Raw genomic sequence first — 21269 nt, 5'->3', positions numbered from 1 at the left:
TTTCCCTCAGTTCCTCCTCCTCACTCGACCATCCGATCCCTTTTATATCCGGAAGGTTGTTTGTGTCCTCCTTAGTGAATACCAAACCAAAGTACTTGTTCAATTAGTCCGCCATTTCTTTGTGATATCCTTGTCATTCCTCTGCGCCCTGTAGGGCGGAGATCAGGGGCTGAAGCTGCTCCTTACACAATCTGTTACAGCCCCTCATGTCCCCTTCCCCACCAACTCTGAACACATCCGTGCACTCCCGGACCATCACCGAACCCCTCTCACTCAAATACTTGAGACTTTATCGCTATATTCCAAACCACTGTATCCATCTGCAAATATTTTGGTCCAGATAGGAGTACACATTCTCCGTATGGAACAATGTCCTTCAAATGTAAATTTCTTGAATTATATAATATTTTACACAAATACATGTAACTATAATCACCAGGCTTTTGATCAGCACTACCATGGAATCATGGAAATCAATAGCACGGATGGAGGCCATTGTTGGCCGATCATGTCTGTTCTGGCCGACCAACAGCTATCCAGCCTAACCCAACTTTCAAGCTGTTGGTCCGTAGCCCTGTAGGTTACAGCATTTAAGTGCAGAACCAAGAACTTGTTAAATGTGGTGAGGATTCTTGCCTCTACGTCTCTTTCAGATAGTGAGTTCCAGACCCCCACCACTCTTTGGATGCTTACATTTCTCTTCACATCCCCTTTAAACCTTGTCCCAATTACATTAATCTGTGCCCCCTGGTTGTTGGAGAATTGCTAAGGGAAATATCCACTCTATCTCGTCCCTTCATAACCTCAGCACCTCAATAAGATCTTCTCTCAGCATCATCTGTTTGAAAGCAAACCACCACAGCCTATCCAATCTTAACTCATAGCCAAAATTCTCCAGTCCAGGCAACATCCTCGTAAATATCCTCTGTACCCTCACTGGTGCAATCACATCTTTCCTGTAATGTGGTGACCAGAATTACATGTAGCACTCTAGCTGTTGCCTAACTAGTGTTTGATGCAGCTGAAGCATAATCTTTCTGCTCTTATGTTCATAGGTGAGACTGAATTAAATGTTCGGTTCGGATATAGTTGCAGATATTTAAAGTAAATCATGTTGTCTGTGTTTACTCCGATTGGGGAACTGGTACCCGTATCACTGAAGGATACACATGTCCACTACGAGGGTGGCCTATTTATACAATTATATAATTAACTATCTCTTTAATGAAGCAGATATTATGAGTAATAACCGATTATTCTGCTTCATGGTAGGGGAGAAAACTCTAATCTCCCCCAAGGGACATCGTATGTCCACCATTTCTTGGGCCTCAATCTGACATCTTGCAGAAAGCCCAGCGGCAATGAACTGTCTGTCAGTACTGTGATAGAGTTCCACTAAATGTCCAAGTTCAGAAAATGGCGTGAGTCATTGAGACGTTGAATTCTTCCGTAGAGGTAAAGACACTCTGGTCCATCGTGGCTGCACATCACAATTCTGACACCTTGTGCACTACAATATATGTACGCCAACCCACCCGAACCTGTGTGATCTCCTGGGACAGGCATACAAATGTGAATAAAACACTCCAATTTTGGGTAAAATTCTCTTAAATTCCTCTGCGACACATCTAGTTCATAGAAACTTTGAGCAGGAGATCACTCTAAAAATGAATTAGCTGCCGTTCAGGTCCAGCACTTGCTTGAAGGAATTCAGTGAATCTGCAGCCAGCACATGAAATGGGAGCTTGTTCTAGAAGTTAATTATTCTCCCAGAAAGTAGCCAGCTCCTGAAATCTATAATAGTGCTAGCATTACAGAACTTAAAATTGCGTCACCTGGGTCTTCTTCAGTCTGTCACAGAGGCTGGTGAGGGAGGGTTTTTTCAGTGGGGAAGGAGCTGGTGAGGGAGGGTTTTTTCAGTGGGGAAGGGGCTGGTGAGGGAGGATTTTTTCAGTGGGGGAAGGAGCTGGTGAGGGAGGGTTTTTTCAGTGGGGAAGGGGCTGGTGAGGGAGGAGTTTTTCAGTGGAAGAAAGGGCTGGTGAGGGAGGGTTTTTTCAGTGGGGAAGGGGCTGGTGAGGGAGGAGTTTTTCAGTGGAAGAAAGGGCTGGTGAGGAAGAGTTTTTTCAGTGGGGAAGGGGCTGGTGAGGAAGGGGTTTTTCAGTGGGGAAGGGGCTGGTGAGGGAGGGTTTTTTCAGTGGGGGAAGGAGCTGGTGAGGGAGGGTTTTTTCAGTGGGGAAGGGGCTGGTGAGGGAGGGTTTTTCAGTGGGGAAGGGGCTGGTGAGGGAGGGTTTTTCAGTGGGGAAGGGGCTGGTGAGGGAGGGTTTTTTCAGTGGGGGAAGGAGCTGGTGAGGGAGGGTTTTTTCAGTGGGGAAGGGGCTGGTGAGGGAGGGTTTTTCAGTGGGGAAGGGGCTGGTGAGGGAGGGTTTTTTCAGTGGGGAAGGGGCTGGTGAGGGAGGGTTTTTCAGTGGGGAAGGGGCTGGTGAGGAAGGGGTTTTTCAGTGGGGAAGGGGCTGGTGAGGGAGGGTTTTTTCAGTGGGGAAGCGGCTGGTGAGGGAGGGTTTTTTCAGTGGGGAAGGGGCTGGTGAGGGAGGGTTTTTCAGTGGGGAAGGGGCTGGTGAGGGAGGGTTTTTCAGTGGGGAAGGGGCTGGTGAGGGAGGGTTTTTTCAGTGGGGGAAGGAGCTGGTGAGGGAGGGTTTTTTCAGTGGGGAAGGGGCTGGTGAGGGAGGGTTTTTCAGTGGGGAAGGGGCTGGTGAGGGAGGGTTTTTCAGTGGGGAAGGGGCTGGTGAGGGAGGGTTTTTCAGAGGGGAAGGGGCTGGTGAGGGAGGGTTTTTTCAGTGGGCGAAGGAGCTGGTGAGGGAGGGTTTTTTCAGTGGGGAAGGGGCTGGTGAGGGAGGGTTTTTCAGTGGGGAAGGGGCTGGTGAGGGAGGAGTTTTTCAGTGGGGAAGGGGCTGGTGAGGGAGGAGTTTTTCAATGGGTGAAGGGGCTGGTGAGGTAGGGTTTTTTCAGTGGGGGAAGGAGCTGGTGAGGGAGGGTTTTTTCAGTGGGGAAGGGGCTGGTGAGGGAGGGTTTTTTCAGTGGGGAAGGAGCTGGTGAGGGAGGGTTTTTTCAGTGGGGAAGGGGCTGGAGAGGGAGGGTTTTTTCAGTGGGGGAAGGAGCTGGTGAGGGAGGGTTTTTTCAGTGGGGAAGGGGCTGGTGAGGGAGGAGTTTTTCAGTGGGGAAGGGGCTGGTGAGGGAGGAGTTTTTCAGTGGGGAAGGAGCTGGTGAGGGAGGGTTTTTTCAGTGGGGAAGGGGCTGGAGAGGGAGGGTTTTTTCAGTGGGGGAAGGAGCTGGTGAGGGAGGGTTTTTTCAGTGGGGAAGGGGCTGGTGAGGGAGGAGTTTTTCAGTGGGGAAGGGGATGGTGAGGGAGGAGTTTTTCAGTGGGGAAGGGGCTGGTGAGGGAGGGTTTTTTCAGTGGAAGAAGGGCCGGAAAGTGAGTGTTTTTTAAATGGGAGAAGGGGCTGGTGAGGAAGAGTTTTTTCAGTGGGACCCTCATCTGGCAAACGAAGACAACATCTGAGTTCCCTGATATGATTACCAGTGATAATACGTGTGTTTTCCAGTTATAATAAATGTGATTTTAACACCACAGTCACTGGTGACAGACCAGAATTTTGTGTCAGCAGGGAATCCAAAGCAGTGTGTTTATCTTTGCAGAAGCATGCTTTTATTGCAAAGTCTGAGATCCATTTTACACTCGCAATATCTAAGGCCTCAAAATACTCTCCAAAGTCCGTATTCTTACAGGTGGATGCAGTTTGTGATCACCCTGTCAGTTGCGGTATGCTCAGTGTCTGAGGCTGAGCTGCCCCAGGGAGCGGGCAGTGTGTGATGTTCCAGTGGATTGCAGTGGCTGACCGTGAGCTGCCCCATGGAGGGGGCATTGTGTGATGTCCCTGAGGGGTGCAGTATGTTCAGTGTCTGACCCTGAGCTGCCCCAGCGATGGGGCAGTGTGTGATGCCCGTGTGGCGTGCAGTATGTTCAGTGTCTAACCCTGAGCTGCCCCAAGGAGGGGGCAGTGTGTGATGTCCCTGTGGCGTGCAGTGTCTGACCCTGAGCTGCCTCAGGGAGGGGGCAGTGTGTGATGTCCCTGTGGGGCACAGTATGTTCAGTGTCTGACCCTGAGCTTCCCCAGGGAGTGGCCGGTGTGTGATGTCCCTGTGGGGCACAGTATGTTCAGTGTCTGACCCTGAGCTGCCCCAGTGAGGGGGCAGTATGTGATGTCCCTGTGGGGTGCAGTATGTTCAGTTTCAGACCTGAGCTGCCCCAAGGAGGGGGCAGTGTTTGATGTTCATAGAAACATAGAAACATAGAAAATAGCTGCTGGATTAGGCCATTCGGCCCTTCGAGCCAGCACCACCACTCAATAAGATCATGGCTGATCATTCCCTCGGTATCCATTTCCTGCTTTCTATCGATATCCCTTGATCCCCTTTGCCGTAAGTGCCATATCGAACTCCCTCTCGGATATATCCAATGAACTGGCAGCAACAACTCTCTGCGGCAGCGAATTCCACAGGTTAACAACTCTCTGAGCGAAGAACTTTCTCCTCATCTCAGTCCGAAATGGCCTACACTTTCTCCTAAGACTGTGTCCATGGTTCTGGACTTCCCCAACATCGGGAACATTCTACCCGCAGCTAACCTGTCCAGTCCCGTCAGAATCGTATACGTTTCTATGAGATTCCTCTCATCCTTCTAAACTCCAGTGTATAAAGGCCCAGTTGATCCAATCTCTCCTCATATGAGAATCATGTGAGGATAACCTCACATGTATCCACAATATACTGCATCTGCGATGTATTTGCCCACTCACATAACCTGTCCAAGTCACCGTGTAGCCTCCTAGCATCCCCCTCACAGCTAACACCTCCAGCTAGTTTAGTGTCATCTGCAACCATGGAGATATTACACTCAATTCCTTCATCCAAATCACTGATGCATATTGTAAAGAGCTGGGTTCCAAGCACTGAACCCTCCGGCACTCCACTAGTCACTGCCTCCCATTCTGAAAAGGACCCGTTTATCCCGACTCTCTGCTTCCTGTCTGCCAACCAGTTCTCTATCAACATGAGTAAATTACCCCCAATATCTTGCGCTTTGATTTTGCACACCAACCTCTTGTGTGTGATCTAATCAAAAGTATTTTCTAAATCAAAATACACCACATCCACTGTTTCTCCCTTGTTCACTCTACCAGTTACATCCTCAAAAAATTCCAGACGATTTGTCAAGCATGATTCCCTGCATAGATACATGCTGACTTGGACCGATCTTATCACTGCTTTCCAAATGCTCAGTGTCTGACTTTTAGCTGCCCCAGGGAGGTGGCAGTGTGTTTTGTCCCTGTGGGGTGCAGTACGTTCAGTGTCTGACCCTGAGCTGCCCCAGGGAGGGAGCAGTGTGTGATGACCCTGTGGGGTTTAGCGTTAGGAAGGGGCAGTGTGTGATGTCCCTGTTGGTTTCTGTGTTAGACCCTGAGCTGCCCCAGGGAGGGGTCAGTGTGGGATGTTCCTGTGGGGTGCAGTATGTTCAGTGTCTGACCCTGAGCTGTCGCAGGGAGGGGACAGTGTCTGACGCTGAACTGCCCCATGGAGGGGGCAGTGTCTGATATCCGTTTGGGGTGCAGTGCCTGAACCTGAGCTGTCCCAGGGAGGATGCAATGTGTGATGACCCTCTGGGGTGCAGCATGGTCAGTATCTGACCCTGAGCTGCCACACGGTAGGGATTGATATGTTCTTACTATAGAGTATAAATGCACACGAGCCCCACACTTGAGTGAAGTTCACTCCGTGACCAGTTACCATTATTAACAAGACCTCAAGTGATGAAGAAATGTGGAGCTTCCCCTTTTATACTGAATGTCCAAGTTAGGAGTGTCTCCCACAAGTTCGCCCCTTGTAGTCAATGTTCTCAACCTGTACAACTTTTCAGATTATACACGGTAACAATGACAGTTGAATACACGGCAGGGGTAGTGTGCGACATCCCTGTGGGATGCAGTGTCTGACCCTGAGCTGCCCCAAGGAGCAGGTAGTGTGTGACGTTCTTGTGGGGTGCAGTTTGTTCAGTGTCTGACCCTGAGCTGCCCGATGGAGGGAACAGGGCGTGATGTCCCGATGAGGTACACTATGTTCAGTGTATCATTCTGATCTGGCACTGGGAGGGGGCAGTGTGTGATGTCCCTATGAGGTGCAGTATGTTCAGTTTCAGACCCTGAGCTGCCACAGGGAGGGGGCTGTGTGTGATGTCCCTGTAGGGTGCAGTTTGTTCTGTGTCTGCCCCTGAGCTGCGCCAGGGAGGGGGCAGTGTGTGATGGCCCTGTGCGGTGCAGTATGTTCAGTGTTTGGCCCTGAGCTCCCCCAGGGAGGGAGCAGTGTGTAAAGTCCCTGTGGGGTACTGTATCTGACCCTGAACTGCCCCAGGGTGGGGGCAGTGTATCATGTCACTGCAGGGTGCAGTATATAAATATAGAAACATAGAAAATAGGTTTAGGAGTAGGCCATTCGACCTGTCGAGACTGCACCACCTTTCAATAAGATCATGGTTGATCATTCCCTCATTACCAGTTTCCTGCTTTCCTTCCATACCCATTGATCCCTTTAGCGTAAGGGTCATATCTAACTCCCTCTTGAATATATCCAATGAACTGGCGTCAAAAAATCTCTGCGACAGGGAATTACACAGGTAAACAACTTTCTGAATGAAGAGGTTTCTCTTCATTTCAGTCCTAAATGGCCTACCCGTTATCCCAGGAATCTGTCCCCTGGTTCTGGACATCCCCAACATCGGTAACATTCTTTCCACATCTAACCTGTCCAGTACCGCCTGAATCTTATAAGTTTCGACGAGATCCCCTCTCATCCTTCTAAACTCCAGTGTATGAAGGCCCATTTGATCCAGTCTCTCCTCAGATGTCAGTCCTGCCATCCCGGGAATCAGTCTGGTGAACCTTCGCTGCACTCCCTCAATAGCAAGAATGTCCTTCCTCAGACTAGGAGATCAAAACTGAACATAATATTCCAGGTGAGGCCTCACCAAGGCCCTGTACAACTGCAGTAAGACCTCCCTGCTCCGATACTCAAATCCCCTCGCTATGAAGGTTAACATACCATTTGCCTTCTTCGCCGCCTGCTGTACCTGCATGGCAACTTTCAATAACTGATGAACCATGACACCCAGGTCGCAATGCATCTCCCCCTTTCCTAATCTGCCGACATTCAAATATTATTCTGCCTTCGTGTTTTTGCCCCTAAAGTGGATAACCTCACATTTATCCACATTATACTGCACCTGTCTTGCATTTGCTCAATCACCTAATTTATCCAAGTCGCCCTGCAGCCTTTTAGCATCATCCTCACAGCTCACACCGCCCCCAGTTTAGTGTCACCTGCAAACTTGGAAATATTACACTCAATTCCTTCATCTGAATCATTAATGTATATTGTAAAGAGCTGCGGTCCTAGCACTGAACGTTGTGTCACTCCACTAGTCACTGCCTGCCATTCTGAAAAGGATCCGTTTATCTCTGCTTCCTGTCTGCCAACCAGTTCTCTATCCACGTCAGCATATTAACTCCGATACCATGTGCTTTAATTTTTGCACAACAATCTCATGTGTGGGACCTTATCAACAGCCTTTTGAAAATCCAAATACACAACAACCACTGGTCCTCCTTTGTCCACTCTACTAGTTACATCGTCAAACAATTCCAAACGATTTGTCACGCATGATCTCTCTTTCATAAATCCATGCTGACTTGGACCAATCTTATCACTGCTTTCCCAATGCTCAGTGTTCGACCCTAAGCTGCCCCAGAGAGGGAGCAGTGTGTGATGTCTCTGTGGAGTACAGTAATATCAGTGTCTGACCCTGAGCTGCCCCAGGACGGGGGTAGTATGTTATGTCCCTGTCGGGTGCAGTGTCTGACACTGAGCTGCCCCAGTGAGGGGACAGTGCGTGATGTCCCTGTGGGGCGCAGTTACTGACCTTGAGCTGCCCCAGGGAGGGGACAGTGTGTGATGTCCCTGTGGGGTGCAGTGTCTGGACCAGAGCTTCTCCAGGAAGGGGGCAGTGTTTGATATCCCTGTGGTGTGCAGTGTCTCAACCAGAGCTTCTCCAGGGAGGGGGCAGTGTGTGATGTCTCTGTGGTGTGCAGTATCTGATCCTGAGCTGCCCCAGGGAGGGGGCAGTGTGCGATATCCCTCTGTGGTGCAGTATGTTCTGTGTCTGACCCTGAGCTGCCACAGGGAGGGGTCAGTGTGTGATTTCCGGGTGCAGAGCAGTATGTTTAATTACTGATCTTATTGTGATCCAGGGAGTTCACAGTGAGTGATGTCCCTGTATGTGCAGTTTCTTCAGAGTTTGGACTTGAGCTGCCCCACTGAGGGGCCAGTGGGCGATGTCCCTGTGGGAAATGGATTTTCAGAGTTTGGCCCTGACCTGCCCAGGGAGGGGCCGGGGGTGATGTCCCGGTGGGTGCAGTATGTTCAGAGTTTGGCCCTGAGCTGCCCCAGGGTGGGGCGAGTTGGTGCAGCATGTTCTGAGATTGGCCTTGAGCTGCCCGAAGGAGGGGCAAGTTGGTGCAGTATGTTCAGAATTTGGCCCTAAGTTCACCAGGGAGGGGCCAGGGGGTGATGTCCCGGTGTGTGCAGTGTGTTCAGATTTTGGCACTGAGCTGCCCCAGGGAGGGGCCAGGAGGTGATGCCCCGGTGGGTGCGGTATGTTCAGAGTTTGGCCTTGAGTTGCCCTCACACACCCTGTTCTAGGCGACAATCGCAATCATCTCAGTCGGAGTTAATCAGTGGGACATCGCTATCTGCTGCAAATAGGAGGTACTACAGAATGCATCATGTTTATGTCTGCTCTTTCTCAGATTAATACAAACGCAATGTGCAGCTATAAGAATTACATGTATTTTTCAATTACTTTCAAAGCATTCTTGGTATTTTACAGAATTGAAAGTATGTTCCTTAAAAAAACGAAACCACGCCAGAATATTAAACTCCATCCCAGTAAAAGATTTATTAACCTCATTAGACACAATCTCAGTTGTCAGAGTGAATATGTTCTGTTTTGAAGTTGATTAACAGCAACGTTGACAGCAGATTCCAACCCCTGCAGTCACTTGCGAACTCGCGGGTGCTTCAGCAGGTAGGTCGAATAAGTGACTCGTTTCCCACATAAGAAGCAGGTAAACAGATTCTCCCCAGTGTGAAGAGACCTGGGTGTCATGGTACATCAGTCATTGAAGGTTGGCATGCAGGTGCAGCAGGCGGTTAAGAAAGCAAATGGCATGTTGGCCTTCATAGCAAGGGGATTTGAGTACAGGGGCAGGGAGGTGTTGCTACAGTTGTACAGGGCATTGGTGAGGCCACACCTGGAGTATTGTGTACAGTTTTGGTCTCCTAACCTGAGGAAGGACATTCTTGCTATTGAGGGAGTGCAGCGAAGGTTCACCAGACTGATTCCCGGGATGGCGGGACTGACCTATCAAGAAAGACTGGATCAACTGGGCTTGTATTCACTGGAGTTCAGAAGAATGAGAGGGGACCTCATAGAAACATATAAAATTCTGACGGGGTTAGACAGGTTAGATGCAGGAAGAATGTTCCCAATGTTGGGGAAGTCCAGAACCAGGGGTCACAGTCTAAGGATAAGGGGTAAGCCATTTAGGACCGAGATGCGGAGGAACTTCTTCACCCAGAGAGTGGTGAACCTGTGGAATTCTCTACCACAGAAAGTTGTTGAGGCCAATTCACTAAATATATTCAAAAAGGAGTTAGATGAGGTCCTTACTGCTAGGGGGATCAAGGGGTATGGCGAGAAAGCAGGAATGGGGTACTGAAGTTGAATGTTCAGCCATGAACTCATTGAATGGCGGTGCAGGCTAGAAGGGCTGAATGGCCTACTCCTGCACCTATTTTCTATGTTTCTATGTTTCTATGAACTCTCTGGTGCTTCAGCAGGCGGGATGACCGAGTGAATCCCTTCATACAAACGGAGCAGGTGAACAGACACTCCCCAGTGTGAACTCGCTGGTGTTTCAGTGGGCGGGATGACCGAGTGAATCACTTCCCAAACACGGAGCAGGTGAACAGCCTCTCCCCAGTTTGAACATGCTGATGCACCCGGCGGGAGTAATATGTAAAGCGCTTGCCACGCACAGGACACTGACTGTTTTCTCACCCCTGTGAAACCACTGGCGTTCCACCAGGATCATGGACTGTATAACTGTGGGGATTGTGGGAAGGTGTTTGGTTTTCCGTCCCAGCTGAAACTGGTAAGTGCTGTCACACCGTAGGGAGGAAGTTCTCCTCTTCCGTGTGTGGAAAGGGACTAATTCATGACTCTGGCCTGCAGAAGCACGCGATAGTTCACACTAAGGAGTCTGGGTTTAGTTCTAAATCACTGGTTGTTCACTCCCTCCTATCCTGAATGGACATAATCTGTCTCGGTTCAGTTCGACATTCACTATTTCCCATTCCCCTCCCTCCCCAGAAGGTGCTGGCTCTGTCTGTCTTCAGTACTAACTCACTGGTTCTTCACTCTCTCCTCCCCTGAAGGGACATATTCTGGCTTGGTTCAGTTCTACAATTAATGATTCCCTTCCCATTCCCCCTGGATGTGCTGATTCAGGCTAAGTCTAATTATATACTCACTGTAACGAAGCACTGTGGGAATAGCTTCAGCACATGAGTGCAGCGGGTTAAGAAAGTGGCTCACGACAATTAAGGATGGGCAATAAATGATTTGAAGCCAGCGATTCCCACAATCCGTGAACATATAAAGCAATCACTTAAACCGTGTTTTATGCTCTCTCCTGTCCTGCAACTGTTGTGAATAGCTGGCTTCATTTCAATACTCAATGGTTCCCCTCCCTCCTCTGGCCCTAAGTTGCCGATTAATGTGTTGAGTCTACAATCACTGGTTCCCTCCGTCTTATATGATGAAGGGGCTGATTCCGGCTGGTCTCTGCACTACACTCCCCGCTCTCCTGCCCTAAATGTGATGTCTCTGGTGTCGTGCAGTTCTACACTCATGGTTCCTCAGCCACTACTTGCATGGGTGTGGTGACTCACGCTGCTAAGAGGTCTGCGCGCACTGATTCACTTTACTGTATCACACCGAAGTACTACATTGACGGGACCAATTTCGTCTCATGCTCCGCATGCGATGACAGTGGCTGGTTCAATTTTATTTCAGCTGTTCCCCTTTCTCTCCACCCCGGAGGGTGTTGATACTGTTATACATAGAATAGCTCCTCTCGCTCTGTTCCTCTAAAGATGCTGAATCTGTCTAGTTTCTGTTGCACACTCACCGTTTGCCGTCCCACTCCTCCCCTAAAGGTACAAGCTCCAGCTGGGTCCAGATCTTCACGCACTGATTGCCAACCCTCTCCTCCACTGCATGTCCTGACTCTGTGAGAGTTCAGTCCTACACTCACTGTCTCCATTCCATTCCTCACCTGAATGTGCTGATTCTGTCTGGGTTCAGTCTCTACACTCACTGGTTCCCCTCACCTGAACATGCTGACTCTGTCTGGGTTCAGTTCTACACTCACTGGTTCCCCTCCCCTGAACGTGCTGACTCTGTCTGGGTTCAGTCCTACAAACACTGGTTCCATTCCCTCACCTCCCCTGACGGTACTGATTCTGGTTGGGTTCAGTCCTACACTCACTGGTTCCCCTCCCCTGAACGTGCTGACTCTGTCTGGGTTCAGTCCTACAAACACTGGTTCCATTCCCTCACCTCCCCTGACGGTACTGATTCTGGCTGGGTTCAGTCCTACACTCACTGGTTCCCCTCCCCTGAACGTGCTGACTCTGGCTGGGTTCAGTCCTACACTCACTGGTTCCCCTCCCCTCAAGGTACTGTTTCTGGCTGGGTTCAGTTCTACATTCACTGGTTCCCCTTCTGTCAAAGTACTGACTCTGGCTGGGTTCAGTTCTACACTCACTGGATCCCCTCCCCTCAAGGTACTGATTCTGGCTGGGTTCAGTTCTACACTCACTGGTTCCCCTCCCGTCAAGGTACTGATTCTGGCTGGGTTCAGTTCTACACTCACTGGTTCCCCTTCCGTCAAGGTACTGATTCTGGCTGGGTTCAGTTCTACATTCACTGGTTCCCCGGCCCTGAAGGTGCTGACTCTGGCTGGTTTCAGTTCTACATTCACTGGTTCCACTCCCCTGAATGTGCTGACGCTGGCTGGGTTCACTTCTGCACTCACTGGTTCCCCCCACCCCACCCCTGAAGGTGCTGACTCTAGCTGGGTTCAGATCTACACTCACTGGTTCCCCTCCCCTGAAGGTGCTGACGCTGGCTGGGTTCAGTTCTACACACACTGGTTCCCCTCCCCTGAATGTGCTGACTCTGGCTGGGTTCAGTTCTACACTCACTGATTCCCCTCCCCTGAAGATGCTGACTCTGGCTGGGTTCAGTCCTGCACTCACTGGTTCCCCTCCCTTGAAGGTGCTGACTGGCTGGATTCATTTCTACACTCACTGGTTTCCCTCCCCTGAAGGTGCTGACTCTGGCTGGGTTCAGTCCTGCACTCACTGGTTCCCCTCCCTTGAAGGTGCTGACTGGCTGGATTCATTTCTACACTCAATGGTTCCCCTCCCCTGAAGGTGCTGACTCTGCCTGGGTTCAGTTTTATCCTCGCTGTTCCCCGCCCTCTTATGCCCTGTAACTGCTGACTCGGGATTGTTTCAGTTCTACCTACACTGGTTCCGCTCCCTCTCATCCCCTGAAGATACTGGTGAAGGCTGGCTTCATTTTAAATCACTGGCTTCCTATTGCTCTTCTCCTGCATGTGCAGACACAGGCTCGGTTCAACTCTACACTCACTGATTCCCGTGCCTGTCCTCAGCTGTAGCTGCCAACTCTGACTTCCTATCCTTGATCTCCTGTATGTGCGGATAACGTTAACAGCTCACATGTTCCCCTCTATATCCTGAAAGATTTGACTCACACTAAATTCAGTTCGACACTCCCTGGTCCCCTTCACTCTGCTCCTCAGAAGTTGCTGACTCTGGCTGGGTTGTATTGAACATTCACAGGTTCCACCAGCTCTCCTCCCCGGACAGTGCGACTTTGGCCGAATTCTTTCCCACACTCACTGGGACCCTCTCTCACATCCCCTCAGGTGCTGTATCTTGCTGTGTGCAATTCTACAAGCACTACTTCCAATCCTTCACCTCCGCCCAGGCTACTGGTAATAGCTAGATTCAATTCTAAATTCACTCCTTCCCCTCCACTGAATGTACCGTCCATAACGTTTTTTATCTACAGTAACTGCTTTCCTAGCTGCCTTCCCAAAATGGTGCTGACTCAAGCTGCGTTTAATTCTAAAGTCACTGTTTTCCCTCGCTCTCTTCACCAGAAGGTGCTGACTCTGATTGGATGCTGTTCTAACCATAAATGTTCCCCTCCCTTTTCTTCCCTGTGGGTGCAGTTTATGGCTTGTTTTAATTCGACAGCCGCTTGTTACCCTCACTCTCTTCTCCTGAACGTGCTATCTCTGGTTGGGTTCAGTTCTAAACCGACTTGTTCCCCCTCTCCCCTCCACTAAAGTTGCTAACTTTGGTTGCTTTATGTTCTACACTCAATGGTTCCCCTCATTCACATATCCTGAATTTGATGACTCTGACTGAGTTGAGATCTACACTCACTCGTTCACCTCCCTTGAAGGAGTTGATTCTGGCTCGGTTCAGTTAGTCGCCTAATTGTTCCCCTCCCTCTCCCTCCCCTGAAGGTGCTGATTCTGGCTGGGTTCAGTCTTACACTTACTGGTCCCCCTCTCTTTCCTCCCCTGATGGTTTTGACTCTGGATGGGTTTAAAGTGACAATTAATTTGAAGAATTCCATTGAGCAATAATGCGTCCACAGTACAATCTTTAATCCCAACGCTGGATTATTTGAAACCAGAACACTTTGCCATCTGTGGGCTGTGGGCCTGCTCAGCTTTCGGTGCCACACTTTGTGCAAACACCTCCAACTCGAGCCTGGCGGGCAGGAGCTTGTTAAACACTCCCCAGATGGCACCAGAGGAGTTAGTGTGGCTAAAATCCAGCAGGAATACAGCGGCATTGATCTCTGCGAATTACCCACAAGTACCATTGAATCCGGACAGTGAAAGGTGAAAATTGGCCTCACTTGTGTGTGTATGACAGAGATGAGAGGATTGGGTAGAACACCAGACCAACAAATTATAATGCTGCAAATCTCATTAATTCACGAATTTAATAAATAGAGTAAATAGATATTGTTAAACTTAGCTTAATATTTATTACGGGTCACTGAACAAATACACGTGTTGATTCAGCAACTCAGCAGCTGAAACATAAATCCCAGTGTCTTGACATGTGGAGATGTACAGGCAAAAATTCTAACGAATACAAGCAGCTAGACACAGAATAAAACAGAAACACGGCCCAAAACAGGATATAATTGCAGGATATAACAAACAGCCAAATGATACATTTGCTTCGCTTCTCCATCTCGGACTCACTGGAAATGTACCCACGGCTGTGGGCGCGGAGTCTGCTGCGGGCACTGTGTGACACTAACCCGAGTCTGACCGTTAACGCATTGAGCAGTACAATCAAAGCAAATAGAATAAATGGCGTTATAATAAAATGATTTGTTTCAATTACTGTACACATCTGTGACTCAATACATTTAAATCCTACATAACAAAACCAGGGTGTATTGGAAATCTGATGTGTACTTCCTTACCCAAAGTACCATAAAATGTTTATTACACAGAAAAGCACACTTACTGTTCCGAGGGAGGGAGAGAGAAAGCAGGTGATTATAGAGGGGTTAGCCTGACATCAGTAGTGGGGAAAATGATGGAATCAGTTATTAAGGATGAAATAACAGCGCAATTGGAAAGCAATGACAGGATCGGTCCAAGTCAGCATGGAGTTATGAAAGGGAAATCATGCTTGACAAATCTTCTGGAATTTTTTGAGGATGTAACTAATAGGGTTGGACAAGGGAGAACCAGTGGATGTGGTGTATTTGCACTTTCAAAAGGCTTCTTTGCGAGAGGGAAGGAGTACAAAAGCAGGGAGGTCCTTCTACAACTGTACAGGGTATTGATGAGGCCGCACCTGGAGAACTGCGTGCAGTTTTGGTCACCTTACTTAAGGACGGATATTCTAGCTTTGGAGGGGTTACAGAGATGATTCACTAGGCTGATTCCGGAGATGAGGGGGTTACCTTATGATGATAGATTGAGTAGACTGGGTCTTTACTCGTTGGAGTTCAGAAGAATGAGGGGTTATCTTATAGAATTATTTAAAATAATGAAAGAGATAGACAAGATAGAGGCAGATAGGTTGTTTCCACTGGTTGGGGAGACTAGAACTAGGGGGCACAGCCTCAAAATACGGGGGAGCCAATTTAAAACCGAGGTGAGAAGGAATTTCTTCTCCCAGAGAGTTGTGAATCTGTGGAATTCTCTGCCCAAGGAAGCAGTTGAGGCTGGCTCATTGAATGTAGTCAAGTCACAGATCGATACATTTTTAACCAATAAGAGAATTATGGGTTATGGGGAGCGGGCGGGTAAGTGGAGCTGAGTCCACGGCCAGATCAGCCATGATCTTGTTGAATGGCGGAGCAGGCTCGAGGGGCGAGATGGCCTACTCCTGTTCCTAATTCTTTTGTTCTTATGTTTCTTATGTTCTTATGACAAGGTCCCAAACAAGAGATTGGTGTGCAAAATAAAGCACATGGTATTGGGGGTAATATACTGGCGTGGATAGAGAACTGGTTAGCAGACAGGAAGCAGAGAGTCGGGATAAACGGCTCCATTTCAGAATGACAGGCAGTGACTAGTGTAGTGCCGCAGGGCTCAGTGCTGGGACCCCAGCACTTTACAATATACAGCAATGATTTGGATGAAGGAATTGAGTGTAACCTTTCCAAGTTTACAGATGACAATAATCTGGGTGGCGGTGTGAGCTGCGAGGGTGACGCTAAGAGGCATCACGGGTGAATTAGGCAGGTTAGGTGAGTGGGCAAATGCATGGCAGATGCAGTATAATATAGATAAATGTGATGTTATCCATTTTGGGGGCAAAAACGCCAAGGCAGATTATTATCAGAATGGTGGCAGATAAGGAAAAGGGGAGGTGCAGTGAGCCCTGGGTGTTATGGTTCATCAGCCATTGAAAGTTGGCATGCGGGTACAGCAGGCAGTGATGAAGGCATATAGTATGTTGGCCTTCATAGCTAGGGAATTTGAGTATAGGAGCAGGGAGGTCTTATTGCAGTTGTACGAGGACTTCGTGTGGCCTCACCTGGAATATTGTGTGCAGTTTTGGTCTCCTAATCTGAGGAAGGTTCTTGCTATTGAGGGAGTGCAGCGAAGGTTCACCAGACTGATTTCCAGGATGGCGGGACTGACATATGAGGAGAGACTTGAACAACTGGGCCCATTTACACTGGAGCCCAGAAGGATGAGAGGTGATCTCTTGGAAACGTACAAGATTCTGACAGGACGGGTCAGGTAAGATGCGGGTAGCTTGTTCTCGATGTTCGGTAAGCCCAGAACCAGGGAACACATCTTAGGATAAGTGGTAGGCCATTTAGAACTGAGATGAGGAAAAACTTCCTCACTCAGAGTTGTGAACCTGTGGAATTCTCTACCACGGAAAGTTGTTGCTGCCAGTTTGTTAGATATATTGAAAAGGGAGTTAGATGTGTCCCTTGTGGCTAATGGGATCAAGGGGTATGGAGAGAAAGCAAGAAAGGGGTACTGAGCTGAATGATCAGCCATGATCTTTTTGAATGGTGGTGCAGGCTCGAAGGTCTGAAGTGCCTACTCCTGCAGCAATTTTCCATGTCTCTATGTTTCTATGTAGAACCACTGTCGCCGTTTATTCGGTGCAATATTTTATTTTTAACTATTGCAAACAAATGGCTACAAATTGATCAACGGTGAAATTGACGGTCAACTAAACAGAACAGTCTGTGACTGTGTAATGCAGGATAGCGTGGACATTACACACTTTAATCGTACACCTGAAAAATTGGTGAAGATATCGAATAGGAATCTGCCTGAATATCAGTTCAGTGATTACGACCAGTAGATGCGCCATAAGCACGGCCATCAGGTGACGGTTGGCACATTCGGAAAGACCACACCCTCCTCCAGACAGAATCACAATCGTCACTGAGTTTGCTGTAATCAAGTGAAAACACTTCATATACTTCAGATTGAGAGCAAAAGCAGCTGTCTGATTGAATACTGAGTGAAATGTGCAGTGTTATGATTGAGTCCAGGTACAGAATCTAAATACTTTACCAGTGACACTACTTGCAGCTGGAGAGGGTTTGTCGTAAAGCACCGCCCTGGTTTGGCAGGAATCCAGCACACTTCACGGCCTGCATGGGGTTAGCATTTGGAATATAAAATGGCCTCAATGACCTGGGGCTGTGAGTGCAAATAACCCACAGTTTCTGTCCTGATCACTCTCCTCTGTGCCTGCTGGAAACTGCGCATCTTTAAGTATTGGATAACCATTTTTGCGTTGGGCTGGTTATCTATCCACCATTTAAGGCATAAATAAGGAGGAATTTCTTCTGAGGTTCGTGAATCTTTGGAATTCTTCACACGAGGGAGCTGTGTACGCTACGGCTTTGAATATTTTTAAGGTGGAGATAGACAGATATTTGAATGACAAGATAATCTATAGACCTGAATATAATGGATATGTATAAGAAGTTTGCAGATGGTACTAAAATCAACTATATGATTGATAATGAAGAACAAAGCTGAAGGAAGATAGCAATTAACTTGTCAGGTGGGATGAACAGTGCCAAATGTTAATTAAAACTGAGAAGTGTGAGGAAATTCACTTGGGGAGGGCTAAGAACGAAAGAGAATACTCATTATATGGTAGGTTATTGAGAAGTGTAGATGGCCATAGGGACCTTGGAGTACATATCAACAAATCCCTGAAAGCAGCAGGCCAGGTAGATAAGTTGGTTAAGAAGCCAAACGGAATGCTTGTCTTTATTCACCGAGGCACAGAATACAAGAGGGTTATGCTTGAGCTGTATAAAACACTAGTTATGCCACAGCTAGAGTACCGCAAGCATTTATGGTCACCACATTACAGGAAGGATGTGATTGCACTGGAGAAGGTACAGAGGAAATTAACCAGGATGTTTCCGGGCGTGGAGAATCTTAGCTATGAGGACATATTGGAAAGGCTGGGTTTGTCCTCCTTGGAACAGAGGAGGCCGAGGGGAGAACTCATTTGAGGATTATACAATCATGTGGCGCCAAGATAAAGTGGATAGAAAGGGCTTATTTCACATAGCAGAAGGGTCAACAACAAGGGGACATGAATGTAAAGTAATTGATAGACAGATTGGTTTACAGGCGACTTGAGGGGAAATGTCTTCAACAGGGGAGTTGTGGGGGTCTGGAAATCACTGCCTTAACTGGTGGTCGAGGCAGCAACCCTCACAACTTTTAAAAAGTACTTGAATGATACTTGTGGAGTAAAAGGAAGGCTTCTCTCCCTCGGGGAGGACTACCTGATATAGGTAATCGAGACATCGCCCATAGACTTCCTTCTAACAACGACGAAATTAAACAAACAAAACCTTCGGATCAACTGGCTTCATTTCGAGCAAATGCAAGGGAGGGTTCAATCGTGGACCCTTCAAAATACCCAACCATTTCCAGTCTATTCGAAAACCTCGGCTAGAACCGCTTCTAAGGTATGATTCATTCGTTCCCCCATTCCGGCAGATTCCGGATGAAATGGGATATTTTTGCTTAATCCCGAGTAAAGCCAAGGCCTGTTTCATTATATTATTTTTGATGTGTGTACCTTGATCTGAGTCCAGCTGTACTGGCATTCCGCAGCGGGGTGTTATAACTAGGCAGTATGTCTTCCCCTCGTTGCTGGGTAATGGTCCAGTAAAATCTAACTAAGTTTTCCCAGGATCCTTCCTGTCGGGGGCTGATGACCCACTCTGACCTTTACTATCCTCCCTGAGTTGTATTTTTGCGCATGTCACTCACCTTCTACAGTGGTCCTCTATATCTCTACCCATTCCCTTCCACCAGCAGCATCGGAACATCGAGCTTTTCATGTTGGTTCGACCTGTATGGACATACCCGTCGTATAAATTCCTATCTGTCCTCCATAGCATGGCGGTCCTTTGTTGGGCTACTCTCTGATCCCACCCCTCCTTTTCCTCTCTCTGCAAGTTTTTCCGTCAGCCAGCCTCAGAGCCTTGGTGAGAGCCACCAATTCAACCACTTGAGCTGAAAGACCCCTTCTAGCCGTCCTTCGCTTCTTACCCGTGTGCTGATATCTACCACTGCCCATCCCGTCCATGCTGTTCCGTTGTTATAGCGCCGGGACCCACCTACGCATTGATCCATGTCTGCCTCCTCAAACCTGAATACTTGCCTCGTCTTCTCATGTCGGGCTATACTGATGTTCGTCTCCCAGCGTAATGATCCATCCTGCAGGGTTGTATTTTATTGTTAACGTCCGGTTTGGGTGGGCGGGGGTGTGTGGTAAGAGCATTGCTTTCCGGCTAGCCCTTCACGTGTTGGATACCGGTTTTAGCTTTTCTGTGTTAAGCAATATTAATAAGGTATGCTGGGTATGTAAAATAATGCCTGACATTAATACGCCACACAGTCTATATCTGCAACGCACCTAGACAGTTCTGCGGCTACAGATTGCAGTTTATCTGAGTAAAATGCCACTGGTCGATGTCTGTCCTCATGTACTTGAGGCACTACCGTGTTTTAACGATCAGTACTTTGACAGGTATAGACGTTACATGGCCTATTGTGGTCGCGTAGACCCAGGGCTGGAGCACTTGTGAGAGCTTGTTTTCACCGCACAAATGCAGTTTCTTGATCTGGGCCACAGTTTACTGGCTCTTTGGAGTGTTTCCCTCCTTTAACTAGGTTCTGTATAGGTTAGGCCATCTCGGCATGTTCGGGAATAAAGTTTCTGCAAAAGTTGAATAGACCTAGTACCTGCCTGACCCCTTTCACGGTTCCTAGCCTGGGCATTGATTGAATTGCTCTCTGTCTGTCCTCAGGCATCTGTCTCTTCCCTTGTGATATTATGTTACCTCGATATGTTACTTCGCTCCTTCCTATCTGCACCTTCCTAGGATTTACTTTTAATCACGCACTCTGTAGACGTCCTAGCACAGTAGTGTAGTTAGAACTAGTACATCTTGTTATGTGCTGGAGGCTATAAGATTATCATTCACATACTGCAAAAGGATGCTACCTTCACCTACATCTACTGGTTCAAAGATCACCGGCATTACTCGATGAAATATGCTCGGGCTATTATGGAATCCCTGTGGCACTCTGGTTCATGTCTCCCCTTTACGGTGAAGGCACATTTCCCTTGGGACTCTTTGTCTAATGGTATAGCCCAAAATCCATGTATTATATCAAGCATGGTGAATATGTTATGTTCTGGATCCAGGCCATTAAAATGTTCTCCCTTTGTTCTAAATTTACCTCTCCAACATGTTCTGCCCATTCCAAAGTTTCATTTTAGTCCTCCCCTCCCGTCAATCCAAACTTAATTATCTTTTGATGTAATGTTACATCATTTTTCTCTGGGTCATTCGCCCCGGAGATTTATTTGTATTCAATCCACTTTCGTTCCCCGTAGTCCCCTACACTTACGCCTGCATTTTCAGTCACGTTCTGTATCCGACTCCAATTTGTTCTGATTGGTCCTCAGCACTCTTCCATCCCCTATTTGAAGAATTGGAGTCTTTGCATATTTGCTAGATCCGCGCTTGACAAATCTTCTGGAATTTTTGAGGATGTTTCCAGTAGAGTGAACAAGGGAGAACCAGTTGATGTGGTGTATTTGGATTTTCAGAAGGCTTTCGACAAGGTCCCACAGAAGAGATTAATGTGCAAAGTTAAAGCACATGGGATTGGGGGTAGTGTGCTGACGTGGATTGAGAACTGGTTGGCAGACAGGAAGCAAAGAGTAGGAGTAAATGTTTACTTTTCAGAATGGCAGGCAGTGACTAGTGGGGTACCGCAAGGTCCTGTGCTGGGGCCCCAGCTGTTCACATTTTACATTAATGATTTAGACGAGGGGATTAAATGTAGTATCTCCAAATTTTCGGATGACACTAAGTTGGGTGGCAGTGTGAGCTGTGAGGAGGATGATATGACGCTGCAGTGTGACTTGGATATGTT

The 21269-nt window shown here is 48.1% G+C and overlaps 1 gene segment (V, D, J or C); it reads right to left on the bottom strand.

Moving 5' to 3' along the window:
- Window positions 1–20365, bottom strand: part of LOC139248768 (Ig heavy chain C region, membrane-bound form-like) — a 59461-nt gene extending 39096 nt beyond the window's left edge. Inside the window, 2 exon segments of the C gene segment in view lie at window positions 17070–17231; window positions 20329–20365. Coding sequence covers window positions 17070–17231; window positions 20329–20365 — 199 coding nt within the window.
- Window positions 20366–21269: the final 904 nt, after the last annotated feature.

The sequence above is a fragment of the Pristiophorus japonicus genome, unplaced genomic scaffold, assembly GCF_044704955.1.
Source record: "Pristiophorus japonicus isolate sPriJap1 unplaced genomic scaffold, sPriJap1.hap1 HAP1_SCAFFOLD_293, whole genome shotgun sequence".
NCBI lineage: Eukaryota > Metazoa > Chordata > Chondrichthyes > Pristiophoridae > Pristiophorus > Pristiophorus japonicus.
Note: the sequence above shows the minus strand (reverse complement) of the source record. Positions and strands in the feature narration are given on the sequence as shown.